Source organism: Typopeltis vanoorti, chromosome 12 (assembly GCF_054136105.1).
Source record: "Typopeltis vanoorti isolate ZY-2024b chromosome 12, IOZ_Tvanoo_1.0, whole genome shotgun sequence".
NCBI lineage: Eukaryota > Metazoa > Arthropoda > Arachnida > Uropygi > Thelyphonidae > Typopeltis > Typopeltis vanoorti.
The window spans coordinates 39433967-39451848 of record NC_143560.1 but is presented as its reverse complement, the minus strand read 5'-3'; the positions used below and the strand labels follow the sequence as shown (position 1 = coordinate 39451848).

The window sequence follows — 17882 nt, the reverse complement described above, 5'->3', positions numbered from 1 at the left end:
CTGCTTTCTTGGAAGAGAGCAGCATGTTGTTGTTGTTCTTATCAATCTAGGTGTATGTATTCTGTCTCTAATTAGCCTCTCTAACACCTTCACCACTACATCTGATATACACATAGATCTAGAGATGGATACCACTGACTTGGATTCTGCCTTATGCAGTGGCTATTTTTCCTTCTTTCTTATTAAACCTGTTATTATCACTTCTGAGACTTGGTGTTGCCTGGTTGCTGCTAAACAACTAAGTCAAGAGGAATGAAAGCTCTTTAGTGCATTCCTATAATGTACTTATAATTTGCTATCCAGTTCCACAGCCTTATTATCATCAAGTTACTTAATATTCTAAACACTTTTCATTTTTGAACTGCCAGTCTTCTGTCCTCCTTCCCATTGTTATTCAACACTCCCCCCCCACACACATGAAATACACTAACAAAATAGTCACTGAACATTTCCATGTCTTTAGCAGATGTAACCCAGACCCATGTTCCATCTGCAGAAACTAAAGTTAGTGTTCCATATTCGCCTTTTCTTCTACTAGTGACATAACTGTAGCATTCTCTAGGGTTCTGCTCTACTGCTTCAGTCAACCTCCTTTCACACACCAATTTCTTGTTCCTCACTGCACTCATTACTTGGCCTGTGCCCAGCGGCATGCCAGCAGTGTCCGGCGCCTGTGTGCAAAATTTTAGTTGGCGCCCCTATCCCCCCCTCCAATAAAAAAATCACTTTAAAAAAACGTTTTTTTTCAAGTATTTCCTCCTCTTTGGCACCTTTACTATCCAGGCACCTGTGTGCACCGCACGCGCGCACGCACGCACACACACACACACACACACATTGCCCCTGCCCGTGCCTTATACTTTTTGCATTGCTGAGGGGTACCCTGTTTATTATATCTCCTGCATAACATCCTCTTTCTCAGAAACTCCTGTACAATTCCATTATTCATCTATTTACCCTACTTTATTTATCCTCCTAACCTTAGGAATATAATCTGACATAGCCATAATTAATTGATTTCAGACCAAGTCTAGGCATTGTTGATTTATTCCCTTCCCACTGAACTGATCAAGCTACTGAACATCACGATGTTTCTTTATCATAATCTGCTGCTCTATAAGTCCACATATCCTTTGTTCCATGAAGCTTGTACCTTCCTAGCCACATCCACACCAAAACAACATGATCACTTTCCTTAATGAATAGCATCATGGTAACATCTATTATCAGAGTATGAGATAATATTATTCTCATTGTGATGAGGGGAATCTTTATATGGGCTTTTTCAGTTGAAGGTGAGTTAGCCGATCTCATATGGTGGTAGCAGGGTTTTTCATCCCGCATACAGACAAATTGGCCTTCAGAACACACACAAGTTACAGACAAAAAATACTGTTGTTGGTGATGATGGGTGATAGATGCGGTTGATGGTAGTAGTGTCATAGTTGGAGAATTAAGTAGTAGTGGAGAGGATGAGATGTATTTAGCAAAGTAAAGTAGTATGTCCTCCCACGATGAGTCCTTGGACTCCCTGGAGGTGTCACGTAATAATAATTATTATTAAATCTGACACTCATCTCCCACATGTTGCTTCAACTACATGCTGCATAATTAGGTAGTTTCCCTATATAGATGAAGGAATTCAGTCTCCTTACTCACACTTTTATTTCCTGCTTTCAGTCAATGCTTCCATAGTTAAAGTCACCTGTTATTATCATCCTCCTATCATTTACCATCTCACATTCTCACCAGTCTCATAAGAGTGAGGGTAAGTTAGCCAGTCTCATATGGAGATGCCAGGATTCTGTCTCCTGGAAACTCGAGTTTTCCATTTCACAAAACAGATAAATGGACCACAGGAATGCACGCAATTAAGACATAATACGCATTGACCTCATAGCTTTAGATGCATCTTCCACAGTTCTAAACAATAAAATTAACCTCCAGTAAATTACAACATATGCAGTAAAATATAGTCAACATATTATATTATGTTAAAGTTATTCAATACATATGATCACAAATGACATTATTTCAAATAGTCTATTTAACTGACATAATAGTAGTACACTTACATACTAACAATGTAAGTGACATAATCACATAATTAATGTATTATTATTAACATAATGGAATAGAATGAATTGGAAGAAACAAATAAAAGGAAACAGGTAAAAAGAGCAGTAAATGTTGTCTAGTGTTTTTTATGGATAGAGTGCTTGTGGTTTCTATGTTTTATGTGATATGGATATATGTTATGACATGTTCTCTCACAGCTGGATTGCATAAGTTGTTATGGTGCCTTGTTCTGTACAAAGTTGTGGTGGCTCGTGTTATGCAATGCTTCACTGCTGTTGTTATAAATAAACATTAGTGAAATAATTTCTTAGTACATAGTAGCTCAAATTTTTTATGCTCAGGAATTTGTGTATAGATGTAAGGGGTTCAGTGAATGACTGGCATATAAGGGTATTAGACTTCCACAGTATCACTGAAACAATACTTCATATTTTATCGAATTTTTATAGAGGACCGTTTGCACAGAATGTTATACCAAACATGAATAATTATTCCAAATTCCATTATGTGTGTGTGTGTGTGTGTGATTTTCATTTATTTTTTTATTTATATCTGATCCACACATGAAAGGCCACCAGGGACTTTGTATAGAGTTAGCAACTGTAAAAGTATGAAGTAGTGTCATGTGCAAAAAAGTACACCAAGTTTTTTGGCAGCTGCAAAAGATATAATTGAAATGTGGTTTTGCTAGGAAAGATCGGAGATGCAAGTCAGTCCAAATAGAGAAATCTGATTGTGTTTGGATATCTCAGTTTTACTGAAGGTAAGGGGGTAGGAAGGTGAGCTCTTCCTTGTGAGACATCAGACAGGACTGAATTTTAGTGGCATTGAAGTTCACAAGAGCATCCTTGCCCCACTGGGATATAGCTAGGAGATCTGAGTTCAGGTCACTGATTAGGTAGATTTTGAGGATTCTAATACTTGAGTACTACAAGGTTTGTCGAATAAAAAGGAGAAATGGAGTGTACTGTCATCAGCAAAGCTATGAATAGGATTGTTCATTTATATACAAGAGGAAGAGAGAGAGAGTGGGTGAAAGAACAGAACTCTGGGGGTACTTCTGCATTGGTGGGGAAATATGAGCAGAGTAAATCTTCCACAATGACATGTAGTGTGTGACCAGTGAGAAAGTTGGTGATCTAGTTGCAGAGTGAAGAAGGTAGACTATAGGATGGCAGTTTGTTAAGCAGACCCGAGTGTGTGTGTGTTGGTGGGATTTCTGGACAGTGACAGCTGTTGCTCTTAAATCAACTCTTTATTAAACTGACTGTTTTTTACTTATGTGCTCTTAATCAGTGTTTCTCTACTTTTTTGACATTTTTTTTTCCTAATCGTCCCCTATAATTTCTTATACCAATATATTATTTTCACAAGGGTTTACTGAATTTTTTCCCCATGTGCTTATTTATGAAATGGAACAATAAAGTCACTATATGAAAGAAAGACTGCGAGGTTAGCGATTTTCTCATTCGTATTGGATGACCTACGTGAAAAATGGTAAATGTTTTTCATATATGTATATGATATAAACGCTGTATATCTTTATGCAATGAATATATTCTGCTATTATTTATTCACGATTTAAAAATTAAGTGTATATTTTGCTGGCTGGCTTGAATCGTAATATTTTTCCTCACCAAAGACTAATTTTCTTCCTCAAAGAACAATCTTATTTCTTTGCCTAGAGCAACATTGAAAAAAAAAATTGGTTCTAGACACATACTTTTGTTTAGCTTAATTTTGTCACTACAAATCGTCGAATAAAAACAAACAAACAAAAAAAAAACAGATTTTAACAGAAATCCTGAATACCCAATTTCACTAAAATCATCCAGTCAGTGCGCGATTAGTTATAGCAATTCGAACAGTTTATTAAATTTTATCTAGTCATTTATTACATAGAATTTTGAAATATTTTGCCCAGCTGTACTCCAGCAAATGATCTTATTAAAGGATGATGGCTCAATAATTTTAGCAGGGATTCTAAAATGTCGAATTTCAGTAAAAGTAGTTCAGAGCCAGCGCCCAGAAATAGCTTACATACGGATAAGCAAAAGAAATTTAATAACAATTGCTTACACGTTTTTAGAAATGCGCACACACACACAAATAAAATTTATTACTTAAAAAAAACAAAATAAATATCAAGTTTAGGCTGTCTTGAAAGTGCTGTCATCTATCGGTAGAGGTGGAAGCGAATAAGAATATCAAATATCAATTTAGAAAATTTTAATAAATGGATTGAAATTATTATTATTATTATTATTATTATTATTATTATTATTATTATTATTGTTATTATTATCACATGACACCTCCAGGGAGTCCGAAGACTCATCGAGGGAGGACACCTACTCTACAACTCTCTGTCTCCACCACTCAATCCATCAGCTAATCAAATAGTTGAGTTGCTTAGTGATCATTTTGCAAAAGTGTACCATCCTGGATTGTGATTTTGCAGTGCCGGACGTGTCATTGACTGATGAGAGTCTAGTGATAGAAGAATGTGAGGTGCTTAGTATGTTACAGAACCTTATTGCTAACACTGCCATTGGATTATATGATATATTGGCCCATATTTTAAGGGAATGCGCAAGAGAATTAGCATATTCTCTAACGTGGCTGTTTAATTTAAGCCTCAGTTCTGGCAAAGTCCCAATTGAGTGGAAAGAGGGGAAAATTATTCCACTACATAAGGGGGGGCTTCAGGACTGAGGTAGAAAAGTATAGACTAATCAGTATATCGGGAGTGGTGGATAAGGTTCTGGAGAAATTGATAAAAATTAGTATTCAGGACTGGGTGGACAGCAATATGATACTTTATAAGAGGCAACATGGTTTTTGTGAAGAGTAGATCTTGCCCTAGCAATTTGCTCACTTTCTATAATCAAGTAACAATGGAGTTGGATAAAGGAAATCCTTTTTCAGTCATCTTGTTGGAATTTGCAAAGGCATTTGACAAGATTCCGCATGGAAGTCTGTTGCAGAAATTGGAGCAAATGGGTATGGATCCGAGGCTAGTGATTTGGATTAGAGGGTGGCTAATGGATAGATATCAAAGAGTGGTTTATGGTAGAGCAGAGTCCAGTAGAAAGTAGGTGACTAGTGGTGTGCATCAGGGCTCAGTGCTTGGTCCTCTATTATTTAATTTGTACATCAATGATATTGGCAATACTTTGAAAGAAGATATCTAGAGCCGGCGCTAAGGTCTTTGCCGTCCGCATGCAATGTCTATCTAAGCGCTCCCTGTAACGATCCGGGAGTGTGTGGTTCTTTTACGATAATATAAATTTAAATTATTTCAAATTTCTTAAATAAATTTTGACAGAACAACCACACGTTGGTTCGCTATATGTAACAAACTGGGGATGTTGACTACGCAGGATAATCGTTAAAAACTCGAATATTCAAAAAATTCTCAAAAGTTAAAGCAAATTTTGATAAAGACACTTTACTTTAATCGGTGAATATAATGATACAGGGATTATAGCCTTCTCACCAACCCGAATCGCTAACAAAATTAAAATGAATTTTAATTAAAGTTAAAATTTATTTGAACTAAAGTTTAAAAAATTCTTGCATTTTACAAGTTACTAAATTCTTAGTAACTTGTAAAATATTTTTAATAATTTTTATAAGTGGAACTATCTTTTAGGAAAATAAAAGAAACTCAAGATAGATGAGAAAATAAGAAAAGAATTCAGAAATAATTAGAACATTAAATATAAGTATTCAAAAAATAACATCTTTACAGAATAACAGAAAATAAATTAAATTACATAAATATACTTGAAATTTTTTAAATTAAAATTTTAGGATTTTTGATTTCATATTCATAAAATTAGAAATAATGGCCTTAACGTCTAATTCCGCACATATATCATTTTCAATAGCTATTAACGCCAAACTAACAAGCCTTTTTTTTTTTTTTGTGACATACTTATTCTTAAGTAGGTTTTAAATTAAAACCTACTTTTAATCAATTTCAACTTGGAAAAGGAACGTTCACCGCTCGCTACACTAACAGGTAATGTTAATAGTATTCTTAAAGCAATTGAAAAGTTAGGGAAAGAGAAATTATTGGACACAATAAAATTAAGAATATCTAAAGGGTTTTGAATATTTAAATTATCCTTCCAAAAAATATCCCGGAAAGCACATAACTCGTCATATAGTTCTGTTGCATATACGTCTTTATTGTCGCCGTCCTTCAAGAGAATCTCTAAATCGTCACAATTTTTTCGTAAATCTTCGTTATTAATTTGTAATAATCTATACAAAAAATTGAAATTATCATATGTTTTTAGTTTCGTTAATAGAACAAAACGAACGTTCTATTAACGAACACATTGCAACGTCTAGAAGTGTATAAAACACATTCACTCTAAATTTATCTTCTGGCGATTGTGGTGTTTCGTCATGCTCGTAGTCAAATTGTCGTGTCATCTTTCGTCGTCGGACTTCTGTACCAGTTTTAAATTCTTGTTCTCCGTCCACCTCTTCACTCAGTTCTTTTACCGTTTTAGAACTTCTTTAAAATTTGTATCTCATCGATAGTCTTGTAAGAATATTTTTAAGATTTCGATAGATTCTAAAGCAGGTGTAATGTACATATTTTTGTCTTGAAGCATTTTACTCATAGGGTTTATTCTGTTAAGTAAATCATGCCTAGTTATAAGAGAGCAAATAAATTTGTAGTCCTTTATTTTAGCACATAATGTTTGTGCTTCATGCTGAGTTTCTTTATTAAAATTTTCATTATTTAAAATTTCAAAACGTGCATCGTAAATTTCCTAACTGATATCGTAGAGGGCGGATTGCATTAATAATTTCCCATCGCGTTTCTGATGGCTGTTTCAATGTTAATTTTTTTACAAACTTTAAAAGGATTTCCCGATGTTTGTAAGAGAATGAAAAAAGATTGTATATTTCTTGAATAATTGCAAAGAAACTAATTGTATCTGCATTCACTTTGGCTGCATCGTTAATGATTAAATTTAGAGTATGAGCAGCACATGGCACGTAAAAAGCTCGAGGATTTTTGTTCAAAAGCAAATTTTGTAGCCCATATTTTTTCCCTTTCATATTTGCCCCATTGTCATATCATTGACCTCGCATGTCTTCAATGGGAATGTTCCATTTTTCCAGTTGTTCCACTACTGTTCCACATAAACCACGTCCTGTGGAATATGATATATCTGCAAAACCTAAAAAGTTTTCCCTGATCTTGACAATTCCATTGTCACAGGAAACAAAGCGAATAATAATGGTCATTTGTTCTGTTTTACTTACATCAGGTGTGCAGTCTAAAATTATGGAATAATATTTAGATTTTCGAATTGATAATAAAATTGTATCCCTGATTGCATTACTTAAAGTTTCCAATATTTCATTTTGACTGTCTTTACTCAAATATTGTACTCTATTATTTCGTTGTAGGGTCCTTTCAACATGATTTTCCATAACGGGATCAAACTTCGCAAACAGTTCGACTAATTTTAAAAAATTGCCGTTATTCCTTTCATATCATTTATCAGATGATCCATGAAAAGCTAAATTTTGGCTACCAAGAAATTTTATAATTTCAATCAAGCGTTCTAAAACACTCATCCAATGCTTCTTTTCCATTGAGTCTCTCAATCAATAGTAGTTTTGTTTCTTAAATTTTTATCAACTTCCTTCCATTTTAAGAAATTTTTCATGTGAGTTAAACTAGTCTCATGTATATGCAAAGTTGTACTTACATTTCTCCAATCGTTATAACCTTCTACAAGACTACTTGATTCGGTAGGTGCGAAAGGTTTGCAACAAAAGCAAAAAACAGAATTTAACGTTTCGGAATAAATGAGCCATGTTCTTGGCACGAGGTCACCATTTTCCATTTTTCTATTATAATACGTGTCGCCAAATTTACGACCATATGTATCTCTGGAATATATTATATTTTTCTTTTGAACAGGCCCCATTTCAATTAAAACAACTCGTAATTTCATCAATAATGGATCTTCTAAATTTACAGAGACTAACGATGTGTTAGTTTCGTGGTCAACTACAACTAAGTCTTCTCCTAACTGTTTTTCACTTAAATCATGCGCTTAAATCTTATCTTGTTCAATCGTTGCAATAGTACTTTCATGCAAACTGGATGATGTGCATGGTTCTTCAACTCTGATTTCTGATGTATCGAGTTGGTTACAATCTGCATCATAATATTTTAACAAATTTATTAAGAACCCCAGTTTGTTTCTTCTACATCTGCTTCTTTCGCAGCCTGAGGCTTACGATTTTGTGCACTGAATAACTTTTTTTTTTAATTTTTGATTCCATTTCTATTTTATACCTACAAGAAATTATTACATAACACGACACAGAGACAAAATAATAGTCCGCACCGCGCTACTGTTAGTAGCCTACTGAGATGCGTACCATATGACTGGTCAACTAGCAACCAATTTTGCTAGTTAACCAGTCATATGTACAGAAACGAATTTTTTACGAAAATTCGTTTCTGCACATAAAAACCGTTCACCATTTCACTTTAGATAGACTGCAGTGGACACAACATTCTGCAGGCAAGCATTTAGCCTGCTCTCGCTGCAAAATTGTAAACAGCCGGCTGATCAAAGAGGCGGCAATATACAATTTTTTAAAATTTTTATTCGGTGTATCCGACCTTACTTATTTTAATATTGATCATTCTAAGAATTTTTTGTTTTCATGATAAAAATTTTGTTTCTTAAAAATTAACTTATGAACGGTGCCCCGGCGGCGGTGCCCGCATGCACCGCATGCCCACTTCCACCGGCCCTGGAGATATCCACTTGTTTGCTGATGATGCAAAACTGGGAAGAGCGATAGTTAATTCAGATGATGTGAATATCTTGCAGGATGACTTAAATAGGCTGATGGTTTGGACTAAACTAAATGGCTGCCAGTTTAATGTGGCCAAGTGTAAGGTGATGCACTTCGGAAGGATGAGATCACATGCTGTTTACTATATTGATTGAACTGAACTGCATGAGGTTGATGAGGTTAGTGACTTGGGAGTCATTGTGGACAGAGAACGTAAGTTTCGAGGGCATATTGCAAAGGTTGCCAAAACTTCACATCAGATTACATGGTTATTGAGGAACACACTGACAAGCAGAGATAAGGAAGTGATTGTCCCACTTTATAAAGCATTAATAAGACCTCATTTGGACTATTGTGCACAGATCTGGTCACCTGGATTTCTTGTTGATGTGGAAATGGTGGAGAGGATTCAGAGACGGGTTACGAAAATTGTGACAGGCCTGTGGGATGTCTCCTACGAGAATAGATTGAAGGTCTGTGGGCTTCAAAAACTAGTTGACAGACGTAGGAGAGGAGATATGATAGAGGCATATAAATTATTAAAAGGGTTTTATAGGACTGATACTGATAACCTCTTTAAGACCAGTGCAGGAAGGGAGAGAACGAGGGATCCTCCCTGGAGACAGTGGAAGAGTGTGGTTAACAAGGGTGTTAGGACTAGATTTTTTGCTTGGAGGGTTGTAAATGTGTGGAATGCGTTGCCAGAGGTGGTTGTGAATGCTTCATCTGTGAATGAGTTTAAGGGGAAACATGATAGGTATTGTGTGAATAACGGTTAGTATGTCAATGTTGGGTCTCCCGCGATGAGTCTTTTGACTCCATGGAGGCATCTTATATAATAATAATAATAATAATAATAATAATAATTACAATGCTACAATGAGGCGCAACAACACCAATGCCATCTACCGCCCACCACCACCACCACCACTACTAGTCACTAGTATTTATAAATATGTATCTATATATAAATGTTACATCAGTTATCCCTGTAGCAGAGTCGTGACGATATTGTCATATTGATATTATATACTATAATATAAACAAGGACTGGAAAATTTTTAAAGTAAGTTGTATATTTAATATAAGTGCTTCAGAGTTTAACAGGAAGCAACAAATTCGTAAATGGACTAATAAGATGTGCAAATCCATATTAGTTTTTGCACTCAACGGTGGGACATAAAATAGAACTCTTTAGGCAGACATTCATTCATTCAGCCTTCCCATACATACACCATATATGTAAAAAAAAAATAAATAAATAAATAAAAAATGATGGGTGATCTTCACACTTAAAGAACACGACTTTGCAACGTTGATACTTGCAAACCATGCCACCCAACAGCATAAATAATAATTATTTAATTTACTTGGCGTGCCTAGCCTCAAATAATAATAATAAAAAAAAAACATCATCCAGTAACAGAAATAGAGTAATTACTTGATTTATTTGCTTGCGTAATTATTTAGTTCGTTTGAAACTAGCAAATAACTAATTAAAAAAAAAAAAATCATGTTATCATTCGTGCAATAGCCGAAACGAAGTGCTCTACACAAGCAGAGCAAAACTGTTTGTTGCCATGGATGGATTGAGTTACACGCGTCTAAAACAAAAGAAATACAAATTAATTATACATAGAGATTACAGATGTGGCTCATATACTTACCTATCCTCTTTTTGTCTTATGCACACAATCCAAAGATCCATCTTCTCCAGTTAGGTTTGTACTTTTGAACTAACTCTGCCTCTCTCTCTCTCTCTCTCTCTCTCTCTCTCTCTCTCTCTATTATTATTATTATTATTATTATTATTATTATTATTATTATTATTATTATTATGTGACACCTCCAGGAATTCCAAAGACTTATCGAGGGAGAGTGTGCCAACAGCATGGAACGATTGATCTCTTTCCAACTACTAACCGCACTCAAACTTGCTTAACTTTTTCTGTGAGTCATTAGTAGCAGAGGCTCTACCAATCGACCAACCATTGCTGGCAATCCTCCCCCCAGACACACACACTTTGGAATTTCTCCTTTGTCTCGAAGTCTTTTCTCTTTTGTCTTTCTTAGTGCATGTTTAGTACATCTTTAGCCAGCCTGACTGGCAGAGTGGTTAGCGTATACGCTCTCTTCCCCCAAAAAGGCTACAGGTTTGAATCCCTCCGCGGGAATGGATATTTGTGATTGCCTGTGAAAATAATAATAGTGGTGTGGGTGGTAGATGGCGTTGTGGTTCGTTGTAGTTAGTGGATTGAGTGGTAGAGACGGAGAGTTGTAGAGTAGGTGCCCTCCCTGAAGGTGTCAAGTAATAATAATGTCCAATCCATTTTCATCTGAGTCGTTTTTTCTTGTTGTTGTTGTTGTTTACTGATGATACTTTTGGTGCGTATAACATGTCATTGTTTCGTCAAGCCTTATTTCGTCATTGAGAGCATAACAATAACAGCAGACACATGCTTAGCCACCTAGTATGTATGTACACTATAATCCTGCCACTCTCCAACAGTACTTTAAATTGTGTTTACTACGATAATTTTTGCACAAAAGAGTGGCATGTTTAATTTCTAGATGAGGATTTCCGAATTATCTAAGCATTAGCATAAATGTGTTAGGTTTACAATCTTTTTTTTTTTTTTTTTTTTTTTTATGAGGGCATCCTGGTTTAATAATAAAAAGTTCTGAAAGCCAAACACATATATTTTCATAATACTGGTATCTGCATCTGCATATCCTGAAATATATCTTAAACTATTCTCAGTGAATGTCAGCCTTTCATCCTAAATACTATTACCGTATATGTACTACCATCATGCCGGTTTTCATCCCTGGTCTCATACCTATCGCAGTGTAGCTTTATGTTACGTTTACAGTGAACAGGTGTCTATGAATAGCAAATAAGCTATTTTGGGTAAGTGCTTCAAAGGTTCTGTTGATCGAATCTTTGAATATTGACCTACATTTATAAAATATGTATGCTAAATATGAAGAAAGGAAAGCAAGTTTGATTATTCTATACTGCGTTCAAAAGTGTGCCGAATGTATTAAGGTTGAGATTTGTGCCTAGCTGACAATTTTCACTAAGGCTGCAAGGTATTGCAATTTTTGCATCGCAGATAATGTGATAAAATATTTGTTTTGTTTTTTTCCTTTATTTTGCAGCAGCATCTCGACATCTGCAACCCCCCCTATTATTATTATTTTTGTTTTTGTTTTCATTTCCAAGTTTTTTCAACGATGCATTTCACAATATTATTCGGAAATGTGTTCTCTTCTTTACAATTCATGACGAAGTCTTTTCGGTTCAGTAGCATAAAAAAATTGCCTTTTATCCATTAACTAGAAATATATAAACCAACTTCAAGATTTGATGACTTTCGCAGAAACACGAAAAAACATAGAATAATGAATATGCCGGGAAAAGAGAAGCTACTGCCTTAAAATGATTAAACGGTATTAAACCTTCATGTAAAAAATGCTTATGAAAAAGACAAACAAATGAATGGTATTGTTTATCAAAATATCAAGTGGGTGGAAAGTAGGTCAAAAATGTTTTCGATTATCATTCCGAAAAGATTATTCAAACATTAATAATAATAATAATATTTTTTTTTATAGCTGCAACGTTTAGTAACTCTAAATCAAGTTATTACTGAACGAATATCACAATAGGAGCATTATTATTGGATAAATACTCGTGATATAACTATAATGCATACATTCAATTCATTCAATATATATATTCATTTATATATTCATTTAATTATTAATTTTTTTAAAAATATCTATTTTCGAAATGCACATTTAAAGACTAATGTAGGTTCTTGGGGGAAAAATCTCAAATTTATATAATTTAAATCTACGAATTTACATACCACATAAGCAAACCAAGAAGTTCAGCTCACTTCGATACCTAGATTGGCCGCAACATACCGTAAAATAGATGAACATGAGAGAAACCAGAAAGGCGACAGTTCGAATACGCTTCATGCCACTTGCGGGAAGAAAATAAGAAAAAAAGAAAAAAAAATTCATATTCACTCATCCCTTTTTATCTAAACAAAAAATTGCAACTTAGGTGCACATCACAGAATGTGTGATTGCCTATTACGTATAATTCTTTATAATAATGGTTAAATCCCTTGGCTAAATAAGAATGAGTCATTCAATATTCGTCGTTCTGTCCATAACAGAGCCGCTAGGACTTGACATTTCATTTCATGAAGCCAAAAGAAATGTCAAGGGTAAGATTAAATTGATGAATTTATTTAGTGAATGATGTACATATACTATACGAGGTGATATGAGAATAAACAGGTGGAACTATTATATAAAATAGAAAACGCATCATAGTTTAACAGTCAGATTCTAAATCCATAATAAAGCTTCAGTTTTAACACCAAAAAGGTCTGTATAAATTCCAGGATAAGAGAATACAAAGCAGTCGCTAACAATATGGTTAACAGTCTGGCAATGGCGGCTTGTACATAAGCACTGCGACACTGCAGTACCCCCAAGGAAAAAACGAAAAAATAAATTTTGTTTGTGTTTATAAATAATAGCAATGCTTACATTATATAAATGCGATACAACATGTTAAAGGTTACTGCTTATGTTTCGACATTGATTGAATAGTTAATAATTGGAATTGTTCAATTAACGCTTTAGATTATGGACCAAATGCACTGCAATCTAACACAGTCGGAATTATCACGTTCGGTCAGTTCCGGCTAGACTCGCCGATATTCGTTTGCACTTGTCACTGCATGTAACAAGTGAATCTGACACTGCTCGTTGCGCAGTGTCGCTAGAGATAAATTGTATGCTTGCGCGCGTTATTTCTGTGAGATACGAAACTTTTAATATTGGTGTGTATTCGTGGTGAGGGTGAAATATTTTTGGTAAATCTTATTTTATTCTGTTAAAAGAACATATAGTTATTTATTTATTATAAATACAAGGCTGAATTATGACGAATGTTACTGTTGAAAATATGAAAAGAATTATATTTTCTCAATTATCGTTACACGAAAAATGTCGAAACCGATACTGCTCGTTGACCATTGACCATTGACGTTACTGACAGGATGGGTGAAGCACAAGTGCTTTTCATATTCCCCTTTATCTGTAATGAGAGTTATTTGGGAATGGGAGATTTGTGAGCAATTAAGCTCGCCCTCTGAGGGCAGTAGTGTTAGCTATGATCAGTTGAGAGAAGAATAGCCTTCGGTCTTTTGTGTTTGTAGTAATCAGTCTCATTGTAATTGACAGCTTGCACGATTAGTGGGTTTGAATGTGAACTTGACTTCACGAAGAATTTTTCTGCAAGATCACGAAGAAGAGAGGAGATGTATGGAGTGCCGGTTTCTCGGTGAATTTGTGAATTTCTGATGAACCACGGTGCATTCAGGATCATCCTAAGGCATTTGTTTTGGAATACTGCTCGTTGAGCAGTGTCGCTACAGATATATTGTATGCTTGCGCGCGTTATTTCTGTGTACGAAACTTTTATTATTGGTGTGTGCTCGTAGTGAGGATGAAATATTTTTAATAACGCGATTTTTGTAATATGTAAATTTACTTATTAATAAATTGATTACTGATTAGGAAAAAATGAATTATTTTTTTCTTATTTTGTATATGCAGCCCCCCCCCCACTTAAAATTTTAACCGGCCGCCACTGTAGTCCGGGCTAAACTATCGCTATCAAGATACGAAGAGTCGGTCCATTTCCATTTGTGGAGCATCTATTTTCATCCTTCAACGTTTTGTCCTAATTCCATTAAGTGTATACCACAGACGTTTTGGAAAGTCAAAACCCTTTATGAATGAACTTCTTAACTTTTTTTTTTTTTTAACCTACACACACAGTACTAAGGTGCAATACATTTTCACCACATTCGGGCAGGATGACATTTATGTGTCTATCACATAAATGCTATGATCAAGTTCTTCAGGAAAAAATATGAAAAGCACTGTATTATATTACAATAAATGCAATTGCAACAACAAAAAATGTTATAATTATAAAGCAACCAGTATGTTATTATCCAGGCCTCCATGGAGTCAAAAGACTCATCGTGGGCGGTCCTTCCTAGAAAACACAAAGTTTATCATATCACTCCTTGAACTCATTGACCGTTCGCGCTCTTACCACTCTATCAGGCAAGGCATTCCACGGTTCAACCACCCTCCATACAAAGAAACCGTTCCTCACAGCTTCCTTTCCTAACTTCCTGGAATGGCCCCTTGTCCTCGCTCCTTCCCCCTGTTCCATCAAGTGAAAGAACCCCCCCCCCCCCAGTGTCAACCCTGTAACTACCTCTCAACAGTTTAAAAGTCTCAATCATATCACCTCTCCTTCTTCTATTTACCAAATTCTGCAGTCCACATTCCCTCAGCTGATCCTCATAACTAATATTGTATAGTCCTGAAACCATCTTTGTTACCCACCTCTGTACTCTTTCCAGTAAATTTATCTCCTACAAATACTGGGAACCAAATATGAGAACAAGATTCCAAGTGTGGTCTGGTAAGGGCTTTATACAATGAAATGACAACTCTTTTATCCCTGCAGGTCAGCGTCGTCCTTCTCAGTAGTGTATCAATCCTCTGGATTACCTTCACCACACTTGCAATATGTTCCCTGAATTTCAGGTTTCTATCAATCATTTCTCCCAGATCTCTTGTCTCCCCTACTTCCTCCAACAGAGTATGCTGCCTTCCATCGATGTATTCCAAACTTCAAGACTTTACATTTTGCTGCATTAAACTGACACTTTGAATAAACTGGACAGGTGGGCAAATGTATGGCCCACCTGTCCAGTTTATTCAAATCCTTTTGCAGGGCTGCCATTTCTGCACTATTACTAATAACTCTTCCTAGCTGCACATCTGCAATGCACTGACAATGTCACTGATATAAAGATTAAACAATACAGGTTCTAATACTGAGCCGTGTGAGACTCAATTAACCATCTGCCTTCTTGATATTGCCGCACCATACACAACTCTCTGATAACTATCAGACAGCTAATCCTGAATCCAGCTGACTAACCTGACATCTAAGCCCATGTGCTGCAACTTAAATATCAGTTTATCATGTGGCACCCTGTCAAATGCCTCTGCAAAATCCAAAAAAAATGGCAGAATATGCCTTTCCACCATCAACCTCTCTTGTCACATTATTATAAAAGGCAATCATATTACTAAAGCAAGAGCACCCCTTAACAAATCCATATTGACTCTCACAGATAACATTACCCTTATCTGCGAAACGCTGTATATGGCCCCTCACTAATTTCTCCAAGATCTTAACAACTACTGACATTTGACATTTCCAGTCTACAACTGCCCTTATGCAATGACACGATCTTACCTTCCTTCCATTCCTTGGGTATCTTTCCCATAACAAAACTTTCATTGAAAAGCCAGGTCAAGAGAGTTGTCAGTTCTTTAGCACATTCTCTCAAAACCTGTGGCGAAATTCCATCCAATCCCACAGCTTTATTGATATCCCGAGTATTCAGTATAATACTAATAACTGTAACGGTTTTTTTACAGTTAATAGAAATTGTAAAGAGTTTGGATACAATTGTTTTTTTGTTTTTTTTTTTGTTACTATATCTGTAATAACTTCATCTAAGAATGATCATGTGTTCCCGAGGAGCATGATTTTAGTACCACTGAAATGAGTCAAATGATGGTGATGATGATAAATACAATACAATACAATACAATAAATGAACCGGTATTCCACTAAAGGTGATTTAATCCTTACCCATATAACAACTCAACTCCGACAGCGGAATTTAATGATATTCAGCATTTAGATTCTTTACTTTACTTTCAGATTGAAAGAAGGCAGTTTTGGTGACAAGAGGCAAAGCGATTCAAAATGATACATACTTTGCCCAGTCTGGATAGACGAAATTTATTGAAATCAGACATTTCTGTATGACCATTTTCTGTTAAAGAATTATGCAAACCATTCGAAACGCCACCAAATTATATATTATTATAAATGGAAATAAATGGTCAATAATAATACCTAAACCTTAAACGGATCTAACTTCTGTTTGCTGTGATAACGATTATCACTATAAATTAATGACACAATGCGATCTTTCATAACCGTCTCGTGTTATTAATTAGTATTTGTTTATTTTTATCATGATCTTAACGTCATGTTTATTTCTTCTTCATATAAATCCTTCTTCTCTAAAATAAATTCAAAAAATACATCGAAATTAATATATATATCCGAGAAACAGGAATGAATGGCGTTTATCGTGACATTAACTACCGTTAAAATAAATTTTTGAGAGTTTGTTACCAATAATAAATTTAAATGCAGTAATAAATAATAAAATTGAAATTAATTTGAGCAACGGACCAATGAAAAACATTTCGCATAATAGAATAGTTAAGCACGCGTTGTAAGGTCACAACTTTTTTTTTTTACACTAAAAAAAAATTCCGTATTTTACATTACAAAATGAAGTTATATCCGACTCTCTTAGTTTGGAATTAATTTCATTATTTTCTCTCGAATTCAATAAATCTGGTAAGTGCAAGTCAGTCTAACAATTACCTGTAGCAATTCAACAGTTTGTCAGCCACCTGAGTTGTCAAATCGGTAGATCATAGAAAATAGCAGGAACGGTTCCGCAATATTTAATTAAAGAATCAAGAAACTTCAATGCGGTGTACTTATAGATTAAAACATCACCATTCGTAGTATTCCATGGTTCATACATCTAGCCAGGAAATGATCAGCTCGCCCCGTTCCATAGCAACACACGTGCAACGAGAAAGCTTTTTTTTTTTTTTTTTTGACAAATCAGAGTCCTCTATTATTCTTGATTTCATACCTCAGTATGTAAGCCCTACTTTTAATAATATACTAGCGACAACGAAACACTTTTGTGTTACCATATTAACAAATTATG

General features: G+C 35.0%; 1 protein-coding gene across 3 annotated transcripts in view; it reads right to left on the bottom strand.

Annotated features, from left to right (window-relative positions):
* LOC150100720 (uncharacterized) overlaps positions 1–17638 on the bottom strand; it is a 217321-nt gene extending 199683 nt beyond the window's left edge. For all 3 annotated transcript variants that reach the window (XM_090402097.1, XM_090402100.1, XM_090402098.1), the window contains exons 1-2: positions 17525–17638; positions 12807–12925 (exon numbers count right to left, since the gene is read on the bottom strand). In XM_090402097.1, coding sequence (XP_090258223.1) covers positions 12807–12921 — 115 coding nt within the window. In that variant the 5' untranslated portion in view covers positions 12922–12925; positions 17525–17638. The remainder of the gene's footprint in view (positions 1–12806; positions 12926–17524) is intronic.
* Positions 17639–17882: the final 244 nt, after the last annotated feature.